Below are 25,676 nucleotides of genomic sequence, written 5' to 3'. Positions count from 1 at the left end.
AAATCTAACTGGAGTCTGGAGGAGGGTCATAGGGGGAGGAGCCAGTGCACACCACCTGATCTGAAAAAGCTTTACTTTTTGTGCCCTGTCTCCTGCGGAGCCGCTATTCCCCATGGTCCTTTCAGGAACCCCAGCATCCACTAGGACGATAGAGAAACATTATTAGTGAAAATATGTAATGATTGAGTCGCACGCTACGATCGCATAAACTCTACCGTAAATACGCATACCATGCGCCTGCGGGTGCCCGCGACTGTGAGTATGCGCACGTACGGGAGAGCGTACGCACGCGCAGCACGGACCTGTGTGAGGTGCAAATATGGTAGTGTGCATAGAGATATTTTTCTGACTTTGACAGTCCACCCTTTGGCAGTCAACAATAACTGCCACTTCCTGAAAACATTTCAAAAAGAGAAAAATATATGTTAGGGGTTAATTCATTTCCATGGTTGGGTAAGGGAGGAGTGAGGAGTAGGTGGGAAGAGGGTATGACCTAGTGAGATAGCAGAAGCATGTGTGTATGAGTCCATGTTTGGGGGGTCATGTATCATCGTGCCGTACGTGTTGTAAATCAAGCTTCGAGGTATTGCGAAGTATACATTTGAATTCCTTCTTATCCCGTGGTACGGGTCTGTGGATGGGCTGTCAAACTTTACCGAGCTCTTTTCGGTTTTGGTTGTAACAAAATGGGGAAGCACATTTTAGTTGATGATACATGAATGGGGGAGATATGTGATTGCTGATATCTGTGCCTGTATTCCCTATCGACTATGTGTGTCATTACCTGTGGGTTGTAGAAATGAAGAAAAGACATAATTACGGTAAATGCGGTGGTATTCTATGTCAGGTAAATGTACAGTCGTCGATTGAGGTTTTGTTCGGTATCAGTTGAAAGTCGTCTTCTTTGCGCTGTTTTGCCCATTAGGTGCGAGCAAAAAGCTTTGTCAATGCCAATAGATTTACAAAAATGTTGGGCTAGCGTGAGTTTAAGAATTCTAGGGAAACTGGGGATCCATGGCAAAGTTCATCAAATGTCCGTATCTAAAGTGGTCAAAACTTCTTCTTTGGTCAATCCGTTGTCTGTATAGTGTCTTGTCAACTTCCTCGTCCAAGGGGGTCTTTTTATCTTGGAGAAAAACAGAAAAACAGGTGAAAGAAACGGACCGTAGAAATCGCATTTTCATCACATCATTGTTTCTATATTTGGGTCATAAATCAAGTCCAGGTTAATTACAGTTTCCTCACTCCTTAAACTCATTACTCGTGTACTTTGTTTGCACTTCATTAAAGCCTGACCGCATCTAAATATCAATCCAATCGATATGACAACACCTAAGATACATAGGAGAAACTTCCCAACATCCATTATGACTCCTTGAGCCCAGTCTCCTAAACCGGAGAACCAATTTCGCGGGTTCAACCATGACACCCAACCAGTCAGCTCATTACCTACAGCAGCAAGAGTGAGATTGTGTTTTCGGCGAAATTCCCACTTCAATTGGAGAATATCGTCCATCTTTTGGTCTATGACCTCGACCGGATCCTCGGTGCTATTCGTGATATACGTGCAACACTTCACGCCATACTGTGTTGCCAATGTAACACAATATCCGCCTGTCACTGCTGTGAGGTAATTAAGAACCATTCTATGCTGCACCAGTTCTGTTTTATAAGCTTGAAGTTCCCTTCCAGTATATCTAAACGTGTCATCATACATTTCAGTGATATTATCTAACAAATTTGCGAGCGCCGATATGTATTTATAATTCAGCACTCCTCTAGCGGTGCGGGTGAAATCTAACGCGATTAAGAATTGAATCCCGGTGGATTCACTTATCAGATCAGAGGCCGGATGCTCTGTCTTCTCTATCAGGTGCCTTTTAACAACGTGCTCGTAATGGGTGTGAGTATAAGGAGCTTGGGCACCACGGTGTATGTCTTTCATTTTGTCATGTGATACAGTCATTACTTCAGGCAGTACTTTTCCAATATAACACAATCCTTCAGAGTTTGGGGCAAGCCACTTGTACGCCTTTCTCCCGCATATGAAATATGCATCATCGGGGAGAACATATGGGACGGAGTAGGACATAACCATATTACACACCTTCCATGTGAAATCTCCTAACCCTAATTCTTCCATCTGCTTAGTACACGTATCAGGTTGTACGATATGTGCACAGTATCCTGGTGATACCTCTCCAACTTTAGTAATCCTATTTCCTAAGGTATACCTATACCGGAAAGATTTTCCTCTACTGGCTATGTGGCGTACAAGCTCTGTATCTGTAGGCATTCTATCTGCTCTATGCGAAAAGGTCATGGTGTGATTACTCCATGACACTTCCCAATTTCCCGGTTTTCGGGGATTGGAGATGTTGAAACATAATAGGGACCTATCCACATGGTATTGGTGGAGCTTCAAACTAGGAGGGCTGGAGATATTAAACCACCGGTCTCCCACCATTTAACTCAAGTACCTCCTCTATCGTTAAAGGAAATGGTACTAGCCCTGATTTGCTATGACCCTGAGGTACTTGAGAGCATACCCAACAATCTGTTTTGTTTAACACATTACCCACTAAGGAGTGATAGTCACTCAATGGATGCCGGTCCATATGGATATTAAAACTGGATTGGCATTTCTTAATGCACCCATCCTCAATGACATTGTTACAGAGCCTACAGATACAGTTTTCTTCAGCTAACAATCCTTCACAATTCCTTCTATGGTCAATGCTATCGGATCGTTTTCTGATACTCGCCTTTGCTTGTTGATTATGTTGTTCTCGGAAAACTACGCCTCCATCTTTATCATCAGACCCCATTCCAGAACCTCTCTCGACCTCCATGGTACTCTCGCCGGAACAGACTGCTCTGGTCAACATCATGGTTAACAGGAAAATCCGGATCACAGTCTCTTGGGGCAAGTCCATCTTATAGGAGGAAACGGAGAAGAATGAGAAGGGGGGAAAAGAAATTTTAGGGAGAGGGGATGGGAAGTGGAGAAAAACAATAAAAGGGAGTGGGGAGTCGACAACAGCTCTTGGTCTTGAGATTTTCACGGCTCAGGTGCCGCCTCAGTCCTCCTGGAACAGACACTCCAGTGATACAACCTCTACCGTCTGTTCCTTATCACGGGACTTCTCTGGATCAGCAACCTTCTTGCAGTGGGATGAATGAACCCAAGTCTCTCTCTCAGCAACCTTCAATGCTGTAGTGCTAGTCAATAAGACCTGGTATGGTCCTTCCCATCTGTCAATAAGGCAACCTGAGCGTAGAAAATTCCGTATCATTACATAATCCCCAGGTTCAATGTCATGACAATTACTATCTGGTAAATCAGGAATCACCAACTTCAGATTATCATTTTGATTCCTTAACTGTTTACTCATGTTAATCAAGTACTTTACAGTCACTTCATTGTTACATTTCAAATCATCCTGAGGGTTAATCATGACATGCGGTTGTCGACCAAACAAGATTTCAAAAGGGGACAGATTAAGAGGGGACCTGGGAGTGGTTCTGATACTGTACAATACAATGGGTAAAGCTTCTGGCCATGTCAATCCTGTCTCTGCCATCACTTTACTCAATTTATTTTTAATAGTGCTGTTCACTCTTTCGACCTTCGCACTCGCCTGTGGACGGTACGGAGTGTGCAGCTTGCTATCAATTCCCATCAACTTACACATTCCTTGAAAGACATCACCTGTAAAATGGGTACCCCTATCACTTTCGATTATTCTAGGGATACCATATCTACATACAAATTCCTGCACAATTTTCTTAGCAGTAAACATAGCGGTATTTGTAGCCGCAGGAAATGCTTCGACCCAATTTGAGAAAACATCTATACAAACAAGTACATATTTCAAATTTCGACAAGGGGGTAATTGAATGAAGTCAATCTGTATTACCTGGAAAGGGCCGCCGGCAGGTGGGATATGGGATGGTTCTGTTGGTATTGCCTTTCCAATATTCTTTCTCAAACAGGTAAGGCACGACATTGCTCTTTTACTCGCATGAGAGGAGAATCCTGGGGCGCACCAATATGCTCTTACCAACTTGCACATCCCTTCCTTGCCTAGATGAGTCAGCCCGTGAGCTGCTTCAGCCAAACATGGAAGATATGCTCTGGGGGCCACTGGTTTACCATGTCCATCCATCCAGAGTCCTGAGGACTCCTGGCCATATCCCTTTGCCTTCCAGACTGCCTTTTCCTGTGTGGAACACAAATTTTGCATCTCACACAACTTCTGTGTGTTGATGGTATTAAATACCATCAGTTGTGTGGTGTCTGTCTGTCTGGGGGTAGCAGCTGCTAACTTAGCTGCTTCGTCTGCTCGGCTGTTACCAAGCGATATTGGGTCCTGGCTATATGTATGTGCTTTACATTTGATAACAGCCACTCTGTCGGGTTCCTGTATCGCTGTTAGAAGCCTTTTTATGTGAGCTGCATGCGCTACCGGTGTACCAGCTGCCGTCATGAAATTTCTGAGGCGCCATAGGGCTCCGAAATCATGGACTACCCCGAATGCGTATCTAGAATCGGTGTAGATATTGGCTGATTTGCCCTTAGCCAATTCACATGGTCTGGTTAGGGCGACCCAGTTCAGCAACCTGGGCTGAGTGAGGTGGGCCTAGCGGTTCCGCTTCTATGGTGCCTTGGTCATCTACGACTGCGTATCCAGTACACAAGTCTCCCGAGTCTGACTGTCTATGACAACTACCGTCCGTGTAGAACGTAAGTTCTGCATCTTCCAGTGGGTTGTCACTGATGTCAGGCCTTGCGGTAAAATTTTGGGTCAAATATTCTATACAATCATGAGTGTCTTCCTTTGTATTAAATCCTCCTTCCCCAGTACTCTCATCCTCCACCCTTTGGGTCTGTCCAGACACACTTGGGAGATATGTTGCAGGATTTAATGCACTGCATCTCCTTATGGTGATGTTTACGGGGGCCATTAGTGCCAATTCCCATCTTGTAAACCGCGCTGATGAGACGTGCCTGGTTTGGGCAGAATTTAACAAGGCTGACACTGCATGCGGTGTATGAATTGTGAGGTTGTGACCTAGCACGACGTCTTCGCTTTTCGTTACTAGCAATGCTATCGCAGCAACGCTTCGCAAGCATGTGGGGAGGGATCGCGCTACCGTGTCTAGCTGAGCGCTGTAATATGCTACTGGCCTGCTGGCATCACCGTGCTTTTGGGTTAGTACGCCTGCCGCGCAACCAGCACTTTCTGTTCCGTATAGTTCAAAGGGTTTCCCATAGTCCGGCATACCTAATGCTGGTGCCTGCGTTAGGCACTGTTTAAGTCTCTCAAATGCTGCCTCAGACTCGTCTGTATGCGAAATCCGATCAGGTTTGTTTGAGGAGACCATTTCCTGCAAAGGTAACGCTAACATGGAAAACCCTGGGATCCAATTACGGCAATACCCACACATTCCTAAAAATGTTCTGATCTGTTGCTTGGTTTGTGGCAGAGTCATGTCTCTAATTGCTTGAATTCTATCAGTGGTCAGGTGTCTCAGTCCTTGTGTTAAACAGTGTCCCAAATATTTTACCTTAGTTTGGCATAATTGCAACTTGTCTTTGGAAACCTTGTGTCCTGTGTCTGAAAGATGAAACAGGAGCTGTTTCGTATCCTTCAGGGATGCCTCCAATGAATCAGAACACAGTAGTAGATCATCCACGTACTTTATTAATACTGATCCACTCACTGGTTGGAAAGACTGTAAACAATCATGCAAAGCCTGAGAAAATATACTTGGGCTATCTATGAATCCTTGTGGTAATCGAGTCCATGTGTATTGGACTCCTCTGTATGTAAATGCGAACAAATATTGACTGTCAGGGTGCAGAGGTACCGAAAAGAAAGCGGAGCAGAGGTCAATAACAGTGAAAAATTTCGCAGTGGGAGGGATTTGCATTAGGATGACAGCTGGATTTGGCACTACGGGGAACTGACTCTCAACTATTTTGTTAATCCCCCTTAGATCCTGCACTAGCCGGTAACCCCTCCCCCCACTCTTTTTCACAGGGAAGATGGGACTATTAGCAGTGCTGGACGTTCTTACCAGAATGCCCTGTTGTAGCAAGCGCTCTATTACTGGGTAAACTCCTAACTCCACCTCTGGCTTCAGAGGGTACTGTGGGATTTTTGGAGCTATCCTACCATCTTTTACTTGTACAACTACTGGAGCTACGTTTGCCATTAATCCAGTGTCCTGTCCATCTTTAGTCCAAAGTGACTCTGGTATCTGAGATGTAATTTCTTCTACTTGGGAGGGAGTCCTATTTGTCATAGTGGTATGTGACATTAATTTTGACGGGGAGTCTAACATGTCTCGTACTTCCTGAGCGTGATTCTCAGGTATGTCCAAGAATACACCTTCAGGAGTACAATAAATGACGCACCCCATTTTACACAGTAAGTCTCTTCCCAGGAGATTGGTCGGTGCCGATGCAGCCAGCAAAAAGGAATGCTTGGTATGTAAAGGCCCTATTGTAATCTCTGCTGGTTTGCTAACAGGGTAATGCTGGACTACTCCTGTTACTCCCACGGCTGGAATTGTCCTACCAGTGGTCCTCATGCCCACTGTCGAATTTATCACTGATTTGGCCGCCCCTGTGTCTACAAGAAAGTTTAATGATTTACCAGCTACATTGATTGCAATTTCTGGTTCACTTCCAAGACTTGCAATCAATTTTACTGGCTGCAGATTACAGGTATGGCCACACCCCTATTTGGGTATGGTGACCTCCCTGAATCCCGCTGGCAGCAACTACTTGTGAGGGAGTTAGCTGGGAACTACCAGAGGTTTGCCAATCTCTGTTTGGGGGGTATCTTTTTGTTTCCCCTGCATGTGGCTCATAACTCCGTTTCTGCGGACCTTGCTCCCAATGTCGTGTGTCGTGTCGTTGTCTAGGGTGTTGGTATGAGTTTCGTACATTCTTTACTCTACAATCTCGTGCCATGTGTCCCTGTTTATGACAAGAATAACAAGTAACCACACTTGACTTACCCACAGGGTTTGGTGATACAAACAAAGGCTGCCTTGTGGTCAGGGCCTGTATACTTACGGCCATTAACTTATCACTTTGTTGTTCCCTGTGTCTGGTGATGTTCCTATCGTGATCAATAGCAGCCTCTCTCAAAGTAGCCACAGACAGACCTCGCCAACATGGTTGTGTGGTCTGTACCCTAGTCTTTAATGATTCTTTTAAACCATCCATCAGTACCGATACTGCTACTTCTCGATGGTTTATGTTTGTTTTAATGTCCTCTATGCCTGTGTATTTTGCCATTTCTGATAATGCTCTGTGAAAATACTCTGCAGCTGTCTCTGACTCCTTCTGTTTAATGGAGAATATCTTGTTCCATCTGACTACCGCTGGGAAATATTCTTTTAACTGTAAGTTTATTCTTTTTACATTGTCTTTGTTGTACACATCTGTAAGAGGTACATCCTGATCTAATCCGCAATCAGCTAAAAATTGAGTTGCGTCAACATTGGAGGGTAAACATGCTCTCAGCAATATCTGCCAGTCTTTATTGTTGGGCTCTACAGTGTTACCTAAGTCTCTGATGTATTTTTGACTGGCAACTAAATCTTTTCTAGGGTCAGGGAATTCAGACACGATGGTCCTTAATTCCATTCTGGAAAATGGGCTATACATGGCAATGTTCCTCACTGGGGTGACCCCTGTTGTGTCAGTTTTCCCATTTGGAACAGCTATTACCCTAACAGGATTAACTCTAACAACATCACTCTGTGTGGGTTCTACAGCCTGTGGTGAAATGGCTTCAGCATAGTGTATGGTGCCGTACTTACCTGTAGACACGACCTCACCTATCCCTCCGCTAGGGGCCTTTGTTACTAATCTCGTGGGTGGAGCTGTGCCTACTGTGGTCTCTGCTATGGTGGCTGCTAGAGAGAGCGCTGAAATTGTTGCCGATTCGTCTTCTTGATCACACTCCTGAGGAAAGTTCAAAACAGGGTACAACTTGCACGGGTTAATACTTGCGTTGGTTAATTGGTTAACATTATCTTTAACATTTATACAGTTGCTAAGTGTTTGTGTGTTACACCTTAGTGCGTCATTCTCCGCAACCAATTTTTCTCCTGATATGTATGGTGGCGGTGGGGCCGTGGCTATCAGTTTTCTGATTGAGCCAGATCCCGCCGCCTGAGCCAATCCTCTCTGTATGTCACCCTCCTGCTGCCACAACTGCAAATAATCATAATGCTTGCTTCGTCTCTTTGCTGATTTAATGAGACATATCCTTCTCCTTAAATTCGTTAACACTTCTGTGCTGAAGCTACCTACTCTTGGGAATTTCTCCCCGTCATGTACTGTCATTCTCTCCCATTCATCACATAAAGCTTCTGTGTGACTTCCGTATTTCTCACACATTACATACCTTGCCGACCCAATTGGTCGGTTCACTGAATCAACCCGAACCGAGGTTGATCGCCCCCTACCTGAACAAGTGGCCCCCATAGTTCGAAGGTGTTGCTTTATTTAACCAACCCTTACGCAAACCAAATGTCCAAAATAGGCTGGCGGTGGCGGTTTACCGAGTACCCCACTCACTCGCCCACGCCGACCAATACGACCTGATCACACCGATATGGTGCTGGCGTACTCGACCTAGGGCCCCTGCGACCTGAACCTCTATTTACTGGAACCTGTGAGGGTGCTCCGAAGAACACTTACTCTTTCCAGTAACTATTGGTTGCTGGATAGTTCCTGAGTGAGCAGCGAACTTCCCTTAAAATAAAAAAAGTTACACAAATCACGTTAGAATGTACAAATAGCGTTTATGACCTTCGTACACAAATAGTACCGGTCAGGTTTACTAATGCACACAATTACGTGCGGTACAATCGTTTAGTACACAAGCAACTAATCTTACGTACTGAGCGACCAGTGGAATCGAAAATTACGGCTGCGAATTCCTTCAGCCAGAGCTTATATGGCCTATATGGGTGTTGCACCAACCCTTTCTTGGTGTTGTGCCTGTGGACTGTATAGCGGACTTCCTTGTCTGCTGTACCTGAACCTGTTGGTCTGCTATGACCTCCTGGTCTGTTACAGTATGACCTCCTGGTCTGCTACACTCTAATGCTCAAATTGTATATTTAACCAGAGATGCCTCCCTAGCCACCATGTACGTCACTTACACGCATGTACCTCACGAGTACTCGACTTTTCTTGTGGTTCAACCTGTAAAATTGTATACAACACACTCACTCACCACATGTACACTTTTGTTTCTATTTCTATTTCTGCGCAGAAATTTCTCTTTAGACCAGATATGTTACAAATTAGGAGAAGGATCTATTAATTTAAATTTGGAATTTAAAAAAAATTGCGCGATTTATCGCCTGGCGTTATTTACCGCGTGGCGCTACTTATCGCGTTGAGAGGAGAGAGAAAAACTTGTGATTTGAGTTACGTGGGCGTACCCGTACGCTCCGTTGCGTATTATACGCTGCGTGCGTCGGCCCTTGGATTGCGTACGCAAGTCTCAGTCTTTTGTTAGAGGCACGTGTACGCAAAGCAAAGATCCACCGTAACACAATTTATACGTTTATCAACTATAGAACTGGCAAACAGGAGAGTGACATACGAAAATACACCAATGAAAAGGAAATGCAGATATATATGTGTGCGTGCGTGTGTACGCAAGACAGAAAAATTAAACAGTTTTAAAAAGACACTATTGTTTTGTTCTTACCTCCGGTTCCCGGATTCCTTCAGCACCCTTTACTAAGAGAAGCAGACGCTTATCCAAACAGCACTACGAGGAATATGATCTCCCGCCCTTTGCTGCTGGATAATGTCTGCTGAAATTACCTAGTGCAGATATGTGAAGGACAGGGCGAGCCGCCAATTGATAAAGCTAAATATTTATCGTATATAATACCCTTTGAGGTCTAAGAACACTGTACGCTATTTATGTATGAAGTACCGTAAGGGTACGCTAGTTGCGTAATAATCGCTTTGCCGTGATCAAGACGCTCAAGCGTCACGTTCACTCACGGCCAAGAGATCACAGGCAGGCACGTTATTGGCTGTTAGCTACGCTATAGCGAAACATTACTTTAGTTAACGCTCGGGACCACGAGGAGATCACCAGCGGAGCTGACACTCACTATATTAAACCTTTGTATCTAAACCATAAACAGTGTATTGTGCAGTAAAACCTTAGTGTAATGTTAGAGAGTAAATGCAACACAGTATAACCTTATTACCTTAAAAGCTGTTTGAGCGTCACCGACGCTCTGAGAATACTTAATACTATAAGAAACACACAGATACCGTGCTCAGGGTCCAACGCCTAAAATATATATTATGAATGCTATACTTGCAAAAGAGTTAAACACAATACAAGTCATACACTACAATATAACATAGACTACCTAACCAGATAACTACACAGGAAATACAATACAATACAATTTAAAGGAAAATGAGTGAGAAAGAGAAGGAGAGAGAGAGAGAGAGAGAGAAATTGAGAGAGATTGGCCCACAATAACAAGAAGATCAATATAGCTGCGGAGAAACACTTACGCACAAGGGGAAACGATCGCATGCGCCTCGATATCCAGCTCCCGATTATCAGCAATGAGAACCGTTGAAGAGAGTGAACTGGATATGGTCGGCCTGCCTATTTATGCCCCACACACAATACAATTCAATGGTCCCTACAATCTCATTGTTCATTGGACACAGGAATTCGGCTTCGCATTATAACAAAAGGTCATAGGTTGATTCATACAGGTGGGCTGTGACTATTTCCAACAGCTCAGGTGGGAGGGAAACTGGGTTTCCCGCCGCATGGGTAATAAAGTGCAAATAAAGTAAATGTTCATAAACTTCTTATGTCCATAACTATTCGCACGAGCGATTGATCTGCTTCAAACCAACACCGGAATATTTCTAATTAAATATTCTTCTGATGGATACTAAACACCACTGTATTACTCCTGTCTGACCCTTCGTATCAAACAAAGAGGGATTTCTCTGTTCATGAACATTCTATATTAACCAAACTTTCAGAATCTATCAAAGGGACCATGATCTACAAAATACATTATTAGTGAAAATATGTAATGATTGAGTCGCACGCTACGATCGCATAAACTCTACCGTAAATACGCATACCATGCGCCTGCGGGTGCCCGCGACTGTGAGTATGCGCACGTACGGGAGAGCGTACGCACGCGCAGCACGGACCTGTGTGAGGTGCAAATATGGTAGTGTGCATAGAGATATTTTTCTGACTTTGACACCGTGTCGAAACGGGTCCGTGTGCAATGTGAAAGGTTCAATTGTGAATTAGCGGGTCGCCTGACCCGGTAATTCAACCCGGTAAAAAAGAAGGGTTCTTACCGGGTTGATTACCGGGTCAGGCGCAGTGTGAATGGGAGCCGTTCCGATGCGAATCGGCTCCCATTCACAGCATAGGCAGAGGCGGCGCAGGAGATGAGCTCATCTCCCGGCGCCGCCTCCACCCCCGCCACTGCTGCTGCTGCTCCCTCCGCTGCTATGGCAACCGACCCGGTATATTGCCGGGTCGGAAAGCCAGCAGAGGAGCGCAAATGCCGGATCCCACCCGGTAAGTACACGTTTGTCTTACCGGGTAGGATCCGGCATTTGCGATGTGAATGCGGTATTATTTATAAGCTATTATTTCTCTATTGCATTCTAGAAAATGGCGGGCTCGGTGGAAAAGAGACACATGCCACAATTACTTTTTATATAATGGAATAGAATACCATATCTTGCTGCTGGTGAGACCTAGGCACATGATGCCGCTATGTGATAAGTTAGTGGAGTAGATGGTACTTGATGGCAGAAAGCATACGCAGTCCATGTAGATGTGGCGTGGGCCTCTTTTCCCCCTGAGCCCCTCAATTATACAGAATCTGACTGGTTGTAACGGACAAACGTGTCTGTTTTTAGAAGCTCCCTCTTCCCAGTCTTGTTCTACTACTGCGTTTTGTTGAGTTCCTTCTTGTGCAGCGCTGTAGAATATGCTGGTGCTATATAAGTGTTGATCATTTCCACCGGTCATACTGTATGTCAGATTTCCTTGTCTGCATTGTACCTTCATTGGGGTCGATTCTATTCGGCAACTTAAGAATAGCGCCGGGAATTAGCTCCCGACGCTATTCAATTCAGCTCTAGTTAAGTCGGCGATGTCCCGTTCTCGCCGACTTAACAGGTAGTTTTGTCGGGAGAACGGGCATTCTCCGACTTAACTACCCGCGGCGATGCTGATTCCCGACAGAATCAGCCTCGCGCCGGCCGCGATGCAGCACTTTTGTCGGGTTTCTTCTCTCATCCCCCGGGGATAAGAGAAGAATTCCCGACAATTGCGGGTCACTAGCAGCTGAATTGAATAGCGTCGGGAGCTAATTCCCGGCGCTATTCTTAAGTTGCCGAATAGAATCGACCCCATTGTCTAGTCAGGTGACCCGTGTACACCACTGTCCTGTGTTGGGAAGATGCATCATTTTATTTGCAGCACTCTCACATAGAAGCCTCCAGCACGTTTTCCTTCATTTACTTTTGGCTTGTTCGGCTCTCAGAGTTGCGTCTGATAAAACCGTCATCGTGACTCCGTTTCTCACTCTCCTCCCTCCTCTGCAGATCTAAACATTACAAAGATGTTCCTTTTGGCTCCAGTTTTTTTTATTTATATTAACCTTTTTAAAAACGTGATTCCTATAGTGCCAAAGATCAAGGGTACTTGTGTTTATCCGCACAAAGCAGACTAACATCTGTACAAATAGTCTGCCGCTTAGTGTTTTCTCCATGGGGTTTCTATCACCGATATTGTCAGAAGGTGATATCTTCATAAAGGGGCGCTTGGCCTGGGCCCACCATGAGACTGAATGGCAAATGCCCTTTAGGATATGTGCAATTTGGTTTGTTTTTTTCCAATCGGATTGAAGTGACCTATTGCCATTTCACTGCAAAAGCTATTGGCTGCACGTTACCTATTTACAGGTCCGAGAACATTCTGCTAGAGCAGATAAGTACCTAAATGGTTTGGTGCAGTGCTTGCCGGTGCAGACGCAAGATTTAGACATGAATTATTGTTGGGGGGGGGGGGGGGGGTTGGTTTTTATATTTGAGCAGAATATAAAATACATTTTAAAATGATTCTTAATTGGTTGCCAGCCTTGGTGTGATGTTTGCTGTTGCTTGTAAGCGAATGACATTACCGACTTGTGGTCTGATTCAGATGTAGAAGCCGTGGTACTCGCACGCAAACTGTTTGCGCTGCGCGTGCATTCTGATCACCAAGGGGGCATGTCACTGACGGCGTCTGGGTCTAAAGACCTAGAATCGCTCACCTAGGACGCCACGTTCAGATGGCGAGACTACTCCCGTCACACAGCTGGTGCAGGTTTTGATGCTGTGTCCTAGAGTAGCACTGACCTGTGTCACTGCACTGCACACTAAGAACATCACCCACAACATTGTGTGTGTGTGTGTGTATGTATATGTGTGTGTATATAGTGTTCACTCTAGGTGTCTTTCACAGGGCGCTGCGCCCTGCCCCTTTTTTAGACACCTGAATGCCGCCCTGCCCGTTTGTGTGCGCCCTCCCGCCTTGCACTTTGCTGCCCGCCGGACCCCACCACGCCGCCAGACACATTGATCACACGGTCTCCCAGCATGAGGGACAGAGACCTCTGCGGCCCGCCTCGTCCCGCCCGTCCTTAGCTGTCAGCCGCCGCAGCGCCCCTCCTCTGCGAGAGACAGGAGGGCTGGGTTTGCCTTTCCTGCCGAGGCAAACCCAGCCCTCCCTCCTCTGTGTGCATGGATCAGTGTGGTGGCCATTTTCAACGAGCTCCGCGGTGTGTGAGGGGGGACCAGCGCGATCAACTCCCGCAGAATCAGCCCCCAGTAAGTAAAATTGGCAGAAAAAAAAGCGGAGATCAAAAATGTGCCCTACCTGGTGCAGTGTGTCTCATTGCTCTCTACCTGGTGCAGTGTGTCTCATTGCTCTCTACCTGGTGCAGTGTGTCTCATTGCTCTCTACCTGGTGCAGTGTGTCTCATTGCTCTCTACCTGGTGCAGTGTGTCTCATTGCTCTCTACCTGGTGCAATGTTTCTCTGTGCTCTCTACCTGGTGCAGTGTGTCTCATTGCTCTCTACCTGGTGCAGTGTGTCTCATTGCTCTCTACCTGGTGCAGTGTGTCTCATTGCTCTCTACCTGGTGCAGTGTGTCTCATTGCTCTCTACCTGGTGCAGTGTGTCTCATTGCTCTCTACCTGGTGCAGTGTGTCTCATTGCTCTCTACCTGGTGCAATGTTTCTCTGTGCTCTCTACCTGGTGCAATGTTTCTCTGTGCTCTCTACCTGGTGCAATGTTTCTCTGTGCTCTCTACCTGGTGCAATGTTTCTCTGTGCTCTCTACCTGGTGCAATGTTTCTCTGTGCTCTCTACCTGGTGCAGTGTGTCTCATTGCTCTCTACCTGGTGCAGTGTGTCTCATTGCTCTCTACCTGGTGCAGTGTGTCTCATTGCTCTCTACCTGGTGCAATGTTTCTCTGTGCTCTCTACCTGGTGCAGTGTGTCTCATTGCTCTCTACCTGGTGCAGTGTGTCTCATTGCTCTCTACCTGGTGCAATGTTTCTCTGTGCTCTCTACCTGGTGCAATGTTTCTCTGTGCTCTCTACCTGGTGCAATGTTTCTCTGTGCTCTCTACCTGGTGCAATGTTTCTCTGTGCTCTCTACCTGGTGCAGTGTGTCTCATTACTCTCTACCTGGTGCAGTGTGTCTCATTGCTCTCTACCTGGTGCAGTGTGTCTCATTGCTCTCTACCTGGTGCAGTGTGTCTCATTGCTCTCTACCTGGTGCAATGTTTCTCTGTGCTCTCTACCTGGTGCAGTGTGTCTCATTGCTCTCTACCTGGTGCAGTGTGTCTCATTGCTCTCTACCTGGTGCAGTGTGTCTCATTGCTCTCTACCTGGTGCAATGTTTCTCTGTGCTCTCTACCTGGTGCAATGTTTCTCTGTGCTCTCTACCTGGTGCAGTGTGTCTCATTGCTCTCTACCTGGTGCAGTGTGTCTCATTGCTCTTTACCTGGTGCAGTGTGTCTCATTGCTCTCTACCTGGTGCAGTGTGTCTCATTGCTCTTTACCTGGTGCAGTGTGTCTCATTGCTCTCTACCTGGTGCAGTGTGTCTCATTGCTCTCTACCTGGTGCAGTGTGTCTCATTGCTCTCTACCTGGTGCAGTGTGTCTCATTGCTCTCTACCTGGTGCAATGTTTCTCTGTGCTCTCTACCTGGTGCAGTGTGTCTCATTGCTCTCTACCTGGTGCAGTGTGTCTCATTGCTCTCTACCTGGTGCAGTGTGTCTCATTGCTCTCTACCTGGTGCAGTGTGTCTCATTGCTCTCTACCTGGTGCAGTGTGTCTCATTGCTCTTTACCTGGCGCAGTGTGTCTCATTGCTCTCTACCTGGTGCAGTGTGTCTCATTGCTCTCTACCTGGTGCAGTGTGTCTCATTGCTCTCTACCTGGTGCAGTGTGTCTCATTGCTCTCTACCTGGTGCAGTGTGTCTCTGTGCTCTCTACCTGGTGCAGTGTTTCTCGGTGCTCTCTACCTGGTGCAGTGTGTCTCTGTGCTCTCTACCTGGTGCAGTGTTTCTCTGTGCTCTCTACCTGGTGCAGTGTTTCTCTGTGCTCTCTACCTGGTGCAGTGTTTCTCTGTGCTCTCTACCTGGTGCAATGTTTCTCGGTGCTCTCTACCTGGTGCAATGTTTCTCGGTGCTCTCTACCTGGTGCAATGTTTCTCTGTGCTCTCTACCTGGTGCAGTGTTTCTCTGTGCTCTCTACCTGGTGCAGTGTTTCTCTGTGCTCTCTACCTGGTGCAATGTTTCTCTGTGCTCTCTACCTGGTGCAATGTTTCTCTGTGCTCTCTACCTGGTGCAATGTTTCTCTGTGCTCTCTACCTGGTGCAATGTTTCTCTGTGCTCTCTACCTGGTGCAATGTTTCTCTGTGCTCTCTACCTGGTGCAATGTTTCTCTGTGCTCTCTACCTGGTGCAGTGTTTCTCGGTGCTCTCTACCTGGTGCAATGTTTCTCGGTGCTCTCTACCTGGTGCAATGTTTCTCTGTGCTCTCTACCTGGTGCAGTGTGTCTCGGTGCTCTGCCTGGCGCAATATGTATAACGTGCTCTACCTGTCGCAGTGTGTATTAGCTGCACTACTGTGTGGTGTAATGTGAATTGCCACTATTATGTGGCCATGCCCCTTCCCCATGAAAAACAATGCCCCTAAATTTTTGCGGCGCGCCTAAGGCGCGCACTGCCCATTCTTTAGCTTGTGGGAATGGGAGGACCAAGCATTATAGTATGTACCTAATTTTGCCCTTCTAACTGAAAAATGTGCCCTCCCGAATGAAAAATGTGCCCTACCCGTGACCAGCACCCTGCCCTAAAAAAAATCCTAGAGTGAACACTATGTGTGTGTGTGTGTGTGTGTGTGTGTGTGTATATGTATGTATGTATATATATATATATATATATATATATATATATATATATATATATATATATATATATATATATATATATATATATATATATTCTCCATAAAACAGTAACAGATAGTACCTGGGTGCCCCCTCCGAACCTCTAGGGCACAATGTACAGCAACACAATTTTTGAGAGGCACTCCTCGGCTTTGTAAATAATTTCCACAGCTGCAACTGCATGCTTTCAATGTTTCAGGTGCACTTTATTAGCACTTTCGAAAGGTGCTAATAAAGTGCACCTGAAACATTGAAAGCATGCAGTTGTAGCTGTGGAAATTATTTACAAAGCCGAGGAGTGCCTCTCAAAAATTGTGTTGATAGATATAGATATAGATATAGATATATATATATATATATATATATATATATATATATATATATATATATATATATATACATACATACATACATACATACATACATACATACATACATACATACATACATACATACATACATACATACATACATACATACCTGCAGCGATGCACATCTGACTCTGTTCCTTAATGCCATATTGCTTAGAAATGTACGAGGAGTAGCTTTTTGGGCCAACTAATCAAACTAAATCTGCTTGGACCCCTGGCAAGACTCCTCCTGCATTATCCCGAAGCTCCCTCTGAGCAGGAGTCTCCCCGCTCTGATTGTATATGGCCCAATAGGTACGGTGGGCCCACTGACTGAGCTACAAAAATCCAAAGGGTCGGGCTCCTGTTATACAACGATCCTTTCACATTGTACTATCACAATTCTGTAGTAATTCTCCCATCTCGCACAGTGACTCCGGTTATGGAGAAGAGATGCACGAAACCCGTGTGCCAGAAACCGCTAGTTGTCAGATGACGTTCTGTCTACCGGGGTCACAGAATGATGATATCCGCCATTTTCCTTCTAAGTGCTCCAGACAAATTTAGATCTGTCGGTATTATCATATTGCGTAGTAATCAATAGATAGCAAAATGATATATTATCCATTCATTTCTGGGAACTAGATGCGGATGAGGAACTAGTTTTAACTAGGTTCTGGTACAAAAAAAGTCCTATTATCTGTTTTGATTTTATTGTCCTTCTGTGTAAACCAATGCCACCTAAAAATGGGTGAGCTGAGGTGCAGATTTGGCAGACCCTGGGGCGCGAGTGGATTACTTGCTCCACTTTCAGACCATTCAGGTGACCGATAGAAGCCGTTATACAGCCGCACACAATAACTGTAAATCCTGTGCGCCGATCTGATTCGTGGAGATGGCAGATGATATTGATAAGGATTGGCCTGTTTACGTCATGTGATACTGACTGGTTATTTTTCTTTTTCAGATCTGGAATATCAAGCAGATGATTAAGTTAACACAAGAGCACATTGAAGCCCTCCTAGACAAATTTGGAGGCGAGCACAACCCCCCCTCAATATACGTAGAGGTAATATTGCTCTGATTTTCTGATGCTTTGTGAGGGGGGGGGGATGATGTGTTATGCGGTGTAAATGATTGCGGCTCTAAAAAATCCCCCTCCTTCCCCCTGAGACTGTAAAGCCTGACGATTGGGCAGGCTCAATTCTAGTTCTGCTAACTTACCGTTACAATGAGACCGCGGAGTCACTTCATCTCATAACTAAATCTTTCCTTAGTTTGAAGGTATGTCCTTTTTAATAAAAATAAAATAAAATAACTACATAAAACAACATATTGCTCCCCTTTCTAAATGTAGGTGCAGTTGGCTTTGCAAGGAGTTTGATTAGGAAATGTTTTCCCCCTCGTGTTTACCCTACAACCGATCCAAATTGCTGTCATCAGTCCAGTATTTAAATTTCCTCCGGGCTCTCCCTGTGTGTTGTGTAAACTGTAGTAGACACTCTTCATAAACAGTGTGATGCGCTTCTCCAAACACGCTGTGTTATCCTGTTTAATGTTCCATCTCCCCGGACAGCTCCTCTTTCTGCCCCTGTCTGTTTTACTCTAGCTGTCCACCTCCTCCTTAGTGGATTGGTTTGCCGCACGTTCATGAGATGGGCTATGGTGACTGTTCTGTAGAACACTCCTATCTATCTATCTATCTATCTATCTATCTATATCTATGTATCTATCTATCTCATCTTTTTTTGGGAGATGGAATGGATTCTATCTCCTTCAAAGCTTTCTTGTTCTCATAAATCAACAGTCGAATGAGTTCAAAAGAACATTCATCTAGAATTCTGTACCACTCTTTCATAAACTGCTCTTTATCATATCCGAAAGTGGTTTTTTTTTTTGTTGGTCTCAAACCACGTGGGATCCTTTTTTATATTTAAGGTAATTCTCCAATCCCATGGTATCCCACCCGTTTTTAGTTTATTTAATGGTTCATTTTTCTAATAACCCAAACTTCTCTTCCTCTCCCACCACATTTTTGTCCTCTTCAACAAGTATGGGCACCAGTTCACAGAAAATCCTGTCACAATTGTAAGTTTGCGAGCAGGCCTTCCTACCTCTATGACGGTTTGTTATTATCCAGTTTTGTTATATCCATTGTTATTTCCAATTGTAAAGCGCAACGGAATTTGCTGCGCTCTATAAGAAACTGTTAATAAATAAATACTATAAGAAAGAAGTCCTTATAGATGAGTCCACTTCCAATAAAAAGAAGTCTTTTTGTCCTTTCATCACAAATTACAGCAGTGATGCAGGATTAATTAAGAAAATTTTTGAAAAAAACTGGCACATATTACAGGTGGCCCAAGGGGGTAATTGAGAGTTGATCGCAGCAGCAAATTTGTTAGCAGTTGAGGAAAACCATGTGCACTGCAGGTGTGGCAGATGTAACATGTGCAGAGAGAGTTAGATTTGGGTGGGTTATTTTGTTTCTGTGCCGGGTAAATACTGGCTGCTTTATGTTGACACTGCAATTTAGATTTCAGATTGAACACACCCCACCTAAATCTAACACTCTCTGCACATTTTACATCTGCTCTACCCCCTGCAGTGCACATGGTTTTGCCCAACTGCTAACAAATTTGCTGCTGCGATCAACTCAGAATTAGGCCCCCAGTCCTGTCTGAATATTTACCTCAGCATCCTCACACAGTTTTTAGAATAGCAAGGAACCTTAAATCAATATTATCCCGTAGTAGGCTTGAAAATGTGAAGGGAAATACACCTACCCCCGTTAATATATTGAATAATCTGAAAGGTTGTTATGCCTGCGGAAGGTGTAAAACTTGCAAACGGGTAAGATAAGGACAATAAAAAGTTCAGTGATAGTAAGGGGGTGAAAACCTATGCCATTCAAAGTTTCATCAATTGTAATTCTACTTTCATTGTATACCAGATTAAATGCCTGTTTAGAACATATGCCAAATATAAAAGATGAAGTTCTGAATCCTAGTCTTCTGAATCACTTCCTGGAACATCATGGAAGTGATCCACAAGTTTTAAGATTTAAGGGAATTGAGCAAGTGTCACCGCCATTAAATGGGGGCAATAGAGATAAAGAACTAATCAAGAGAAACCTTTTGGATACTTACCTTAAATACACTGACACCTAGAGGCTTAAATGAGGGATTTGAAATCACCCAATATAGAACATAAAAACTTTTGTCTCACCTTAATCATGTGCGTAGAATACCCACTACATACATAAGTGTCCTCTTTATGTAAACCTATAAAAAGACATGTCTGTCTGTCCTATCTATCTATCTATCTATCTATCTATCTATCTATCTATCTATCTATCTATCTATCTATCTATCTCTTACGTCCTAGAGGATGCTGAGGACTCCGTAAGGACCATGGGGTATAGACGGGCTCCGCAGGAGATATGGGCACTATAAAGAACTTTAGAATGGGTGTGCACTGGCTCCTCCCTCTATGCCCCTCCTCCAGACCTAAGTTAGATCCTGTGCCCAGAGGAGATTGGGTGCATTACAGGAGAGCTCTCCTGAGTTTCTCTGATAAAGAATTTTGTTAGGTTTTTTATTTTCAGGGAGCACTGCTGGCAACAGGCTCCCTGCATCGTGGGACTGAGGAGAGAGAAGCAGACCTACTTAAGTGATAGGCTCTGCTTCAAAGGCTACTGGACACCATTAGCTCCAGAGGGAGTCTGAACACAGGTCTCCCCTCGTTGTTCGTCCCAGAGCCGCGCCGCCGTCCTCCCCTCGTTGTTCGTCCCAGAGCCGCGCCGCCGTCCTCCTCGCAGAGCCGGAAGATAGAAGCCGGGTGAGTATAAGAAGAAAAGAAGACTTCAAGGCGGCAGAAGACTTCAGATCTTCACTGAGGTAAGTGCGCCATTGCTCCCACACACTACACACACTAGCGGGCACTGATGGGTGCAGGGCGCAGGGGGGGCACCCTGGGCAGCAATAAAAACCTCTAATTCTGGCATTATAAGGTTAGACACTGCGGAGGCAGTAATTCTATAAATCCCCCGCCAGTTTTGTGATATTTTGAGCGGGACCGAAGCCCGCCGCTGGAGGAGGCGGAGCTTGGTCCCTCAGCACTAACCAGCGCCATTTTATCCACAGAGATTGCAGAGAAGCTGGCTCCCCGGTCTCTCCCCTGCTGAACACTGTGACACAGGGCTGAAAAGAGGAGGTGGGGCACTTGTAAGGCGCAGTGAGTGTATTAACACAGTGATTAAGATAAAAGCACTATTATCTGGGAGATTATTTTCCAGTGTCAGTTGGCGCTGGGTGTGTGCTGGCATACTCTCTCTCTTTCTCTCCAAAGGGCCTTGTTGGGGAACTGTCTCCTTATAACTATATCCCTGTGTGTGTGGGGGTGTCTGTACGAGAGTGTCAGCATGTCTGATGCGGAAGGCTCAGCTAAGGAGGAGGTGGAGCAGATGATTGTGGTGTCCGTCGGCAACGCCGACTCATGATTGGATGGACATGTGGAATGTTTTAAATGCAAATGTGACCTTATTACAAAAGAGATTGGACAGAGCAGAGTCCAGAGAAAAAGCTGGGAGTCAATCCACCGCTTCGACTGGGTCACCGGGCCCTTCTGGGTCTCAAAAACGTCCCCTATCCCAAATAGCAGACACTGATACCGACACGGATTCTGACTCCAGTGTCGACTACGATGATGCGAGGTTACACCAAAGGGTGGCCAAAAGTATTCATTATATGATTATTGCAATAAAAGATGTTTTGCATATCACAGATGACCCCTCGGTCCCTGACACGAGGGTGCGCATGTATAAGGAAAAGAAGCCTGAGGTAACCTTTCCCCCATCCCATGAGCTTAACAAGTTATTTGAAAAAGCTTGGGAAACTCCAGATAAACTGCAGATTCCCAAAAGGATTCTTATGGCGTATCCTTTCCCTCTACAGGACAGGGTATGTTGGCAATCCTCACCCAGGGTGGACAAGGCTTTAACACGCCTGTCCAAGAAGGTGGCGCTACGGTCTCCGGACACGGCAGCCCTCAAGGATCCTGCTGATCGCAGACAGGAAACTACTTTAAAGTCTATTTATGCGCATACAGGTGCTTTGCTCAGACCGGCAATAGCATCGGCATGGGTGTGTAGTGCAGTTGCAGCTTGGACAGATACCTTGTCAGCTGACCTTGATACCCTAGACAGGGATACCATTTTATTGACCTTAGGCCACATTAAAGACGCAGTATTATATATGAGGGACGCTCAAAGAGATGTTGGGCTGCTGGGTTCGAGAGCCAACGCCATGGCGATTTCTGCTAGGCGAGCCCTGTGAACCCGCCAATGGACGGGTGATGCTGACTCAAAGAAGCATATGGAGGTTTTGCCATACAAAGGAAGTTTTATTTGGGGAAGGTCTCGCGGACCTGGTTGCCACAGCTACCGCGGGTAAATCTACCTTTTTGCCTTTTGTTCCCCCACAGCAAAAGTAAACTCCACAATATCAGATGCAGTCCTTTCGGTCGCAGAAGTCCAGAAGAGGTCGGGGCTCATCTTTCCTCGCCAGAGGTAAGGGTAGAGGAAAGAGAGCACCTGCTCCAGCTAGTTCCCAGGAGCAGAAGTCCTCCCTGGCTTCTACTAAATCCACTGCATGACGCTGGGGCTCCACTGGGGGAGTCCGCACCGGTGGAGGCACTTCTTCGACTCTTCAGCCAGGTCTGGGTTCTGTCAGACGTGGATTCTTGGGCGATGGATATTGTATCCCAAGGCTACAAACTGGAATTCGAAGAGGTGCCCCTCGCCGATTTTTCAAGTCGGCCTTGCCAGCTTCTTCCCCAGAGAGGGAAGTAGTGTTAGCTGCAATTCAAAAGCTGTGTCAACAGCAAGTGATTGTCAAGGTTCCCCTAGTCCAACAGGGGAAAGGGTACTTTTCGACCCTGTTCGTGGTTCGGTCAGACCCATTTTAAATCTAAAATCCCTAAACCTGTACTTGAAAAAGTTCAAATTCAAGATGGAATCGCTCCGGGCTGTGATCTCCAGTCTGGAAGGGGGGGATTTTATGGTGTCACTCGACATAAAGGATGCATACCTTCATGTCCCCATATATCCTCCTCATTAGGCGTACCTGAGATTCGCTGTACAGGACTGTCATTACCAGTTTCAGACGTTGCCGTTTGGGCTTTCCACGGCCCCGAGGATTTTCACCAAGGTGATGGCGGAGATGATGGTGCTCCTGCGCAGGCAGGGAGTCACAATTATCCCATACTTGGACGATCTCCTGATAAAAGCAAGATCGAGAGATCAATTGCTGAAGAGCGTGTCACTCTCCCTGAGAGTGTTACATCAACACGGTTGGATTCTTAATCTGCCAAAGTCACAATTGATTCCAATGACTCGACTATCATTCCTAGGCATGATTCTGGACACGGAACAGAAGAGGGTTTTTCTCCCGATGGAAAAAGCCCAGGACCTCCAGAACATGGTCAGAGACTTGCTAAAACCAAAAAGAGTGTCTGTTCATCAATGCACTCGAGTTCTGGGGAAAATGGTGGGAGCCTACGAGGCCATCCCTTTCAGCAGGTTTCATGCTAGGATGTTTCAGTGGGACCTCCTGGACAAGTGGTCAGGGTCCCATCTACTAATACATCAGAAGATAAGCCTGTCCCCCCGGGCCAGGGTGTCTCTCCTGTGATGGCTGCAAAGTGCTCACCTTCTAGAAGGTCGCGAGCCTCCGAGGATGGGAAGCAGTCACACAAGGAAAAAATTTTCAGGGGCTATGGTCAAGCGGCTTGTCTACACATCAACGTACTGGAATTGAGGGCCATATACAACGGCCTACGACATGCAGAGAATCTTCTTCGCGACCTACCGGTTCTGATTCAATCAGACAACGTCACAGCCGTGGCTCATGTAAACCGCCAAGGCGGGACAAGGAGCAGAGTGGCAATGGCGGAAGCCACCAGGATTCTTCGCTGGGCGGAAAATCACGTAAGCGCTCTGTCAGCAGTCTTCATTCCGGGAGTGGACAACTGGGAAGCAGACTTGCTCAGCAGACACAATCTCCATCCAGGAGAGTGGGGACTTCATCAAGACATTTTTACAGAGATAACAGGTCTTTGGGGAATTCCTCACATAGACATGATGGCGTCACGCCTCAACAAGAAGCTTCAGAGGTATTGTGCCAGGTCAAGGGACCCTCAGGCAGTAGCGGTGGACGCCCTGGTGACACCTTGGGTATTTCAGTCGGTGTTTGTGTTCCACCCTCTTCCTCTCATCTCAAAAATATTGAGAATCATAAGACAAAAAAGAGTGAAATCAATCCTCATTGTTCCAGATTGGCCTCGAAGGGCCTGGTATTCAGATCTTCAGGAGATGCTCACAGAAGATCCATGGCCTCTTCCTCTCAGGGAGGACCTGTTACAACAGGGGTCCTGCGTGTTCCAAGACTTACCGCGGTTACGTTTGACGGCATGGCGGTTGAACACCGAATCCTAGCTGGGAAAGGTATTCCGGAGGAAATCATCCCTACTCTGATAAAGGCTAGGAAGGAGGGGACGGCAAAACATTATCACCGTATCTGGAGGAAATGTGTTTCTTGGTGTGAAGCCAAGAATGCTTCTACGGAAGATTTCCATTTGGGCCGTTTTCTCCACTTTCTACAAACAGGAGTGGATATGGGCCTAAAATTATGCTCCATTAAGGTACAGATTTCGGCCCTGTCTATTTTCTTTCAGAAGGAATTGGCTTCTCTCCCAGAAGTCCAGACTTTTGTAAAGGGAGTTCTGCACATCCAGCCTCCTTTTGTGCCCCCAGTGGCACCTTAACGTGGTGTTGCGGTTCCTGAAGTCTCACTGGTTTGAACCTCTTCAAACGGTTGAATTGAAATTTCTCTCTTGGAAGGTGGTCATGTTGTTGGCCTTGGCATCTGCAGGGCGGGTGTCCGAATTGGCGGCCTTGTCTCACAAGAGCCCCTATTTGAACTTCCATGTGGATAGGGCAGAGTTGAGGACTCGTCCTCAATTTTTGCCTAAGGTGGTTTCTTCATTTCATATGAACCAACCTATTGTGGTGCCTGTGTCTACGGGTGACTTGGAGGATTCCAAGTCCCTGGATGTAGTCAGGGCCTTAAAAATCTATGTAGCCAGGACGGCTCGGGTTAGGAAAACAGAAGCACTGTTTGTCCTGTATGCAGCCAACAAAGTTGGCGCTCCTGCTTCGAAGCAGACTATTGCTCGCTGGATCTGTAACACGATTCAGCAGGCTCATTCTACGGCGGGTTTGCCGTTAACAAATTCAGTAAAGGCCCATTCCACTAGGAAGGCGGCCTCTTCTTGGGCGGCTGCCCAGCTTTGCCGAACAGCTACCTGGTCAGGTTCAAACACTTTTGCAAAGTTCTATAAGTTTGATACCCTGGCTGATGAGGACCTTGCGTTTGCTCAGTCGGTGCTGCAGAGTCGTCCGCACTCTCCCGCCCGGTCTGGAGCTTTGGTATAAACCCCATGGTCCTTACGGAGTCCCCAGCATCCTCTAGGACGTAAGAGAAAATAAGATTTCTCGGACGTCCTAGTGGATGCTGGGAACTCCGTAAGGACCATGGGGAATAGCGGCTCCGCAGGAGACTGGGCACAAAAGTAAAGCTTTAGGACTACCTGGTGTGCACTGGCTCCTCCCCCTATGACCCTCCTCCAAGCCTCAGTTAGATTTTTGTGCCCGACCGAGAAGGGTGCACACTAGGGGCTCTCCTGAGCTCTTAGTGA

General features: G+C 46.0%; 1 protein-coding gene across 4 annotated transcripts in view; it reads left to right on the top strand.

The window, feature by feature from the left end:
• The window catches only part of BRAF (B-Raf proto-oncogene, serine/threonine kinase), a 284,434-nt gene that overhangs the window by 71,551 nt on the left and 187,207 nt on the right, over nucleotides 1-25,676 (top strand). For all 4 annotated transcript variants that reach the window (XM_063928964.1, XM_063928963.1, XM_063928961.1 and 1 more), the window contains exon 2: nucleotides 17,887-17,988. In XM_063928964.1, the coding sequence (XP_063785034.1) occupies nucleotides 17,887-17,988 (102 nt within the window). The remainder of the gene's footprint in view (nucleotides 1-17,886; nucleotides 17,989-25,676) is intronic.

Source organism: Pseudophryne corroboree, chromosome 6 (genome assembly GCF_028390025.1).
Source record: "Pseudophryne corroboree isolate aPseCor3 chromosome 6, aPseCor3.hap2, whole genome shotgun sequence".
Classification (NCBI taxonomy): domain Eukaryota; kingdom Metazoa; phylum Chordata; class Amphibia; order Anura; family Myobatrachidae; genus Pseudophryne; species Pseudophryne corroboree.
The sequence above is the reverse complement of the archived record's forward strand: the minus strand, read 5'-3'. Positions and strand labels throughout refer to the sequence as shown.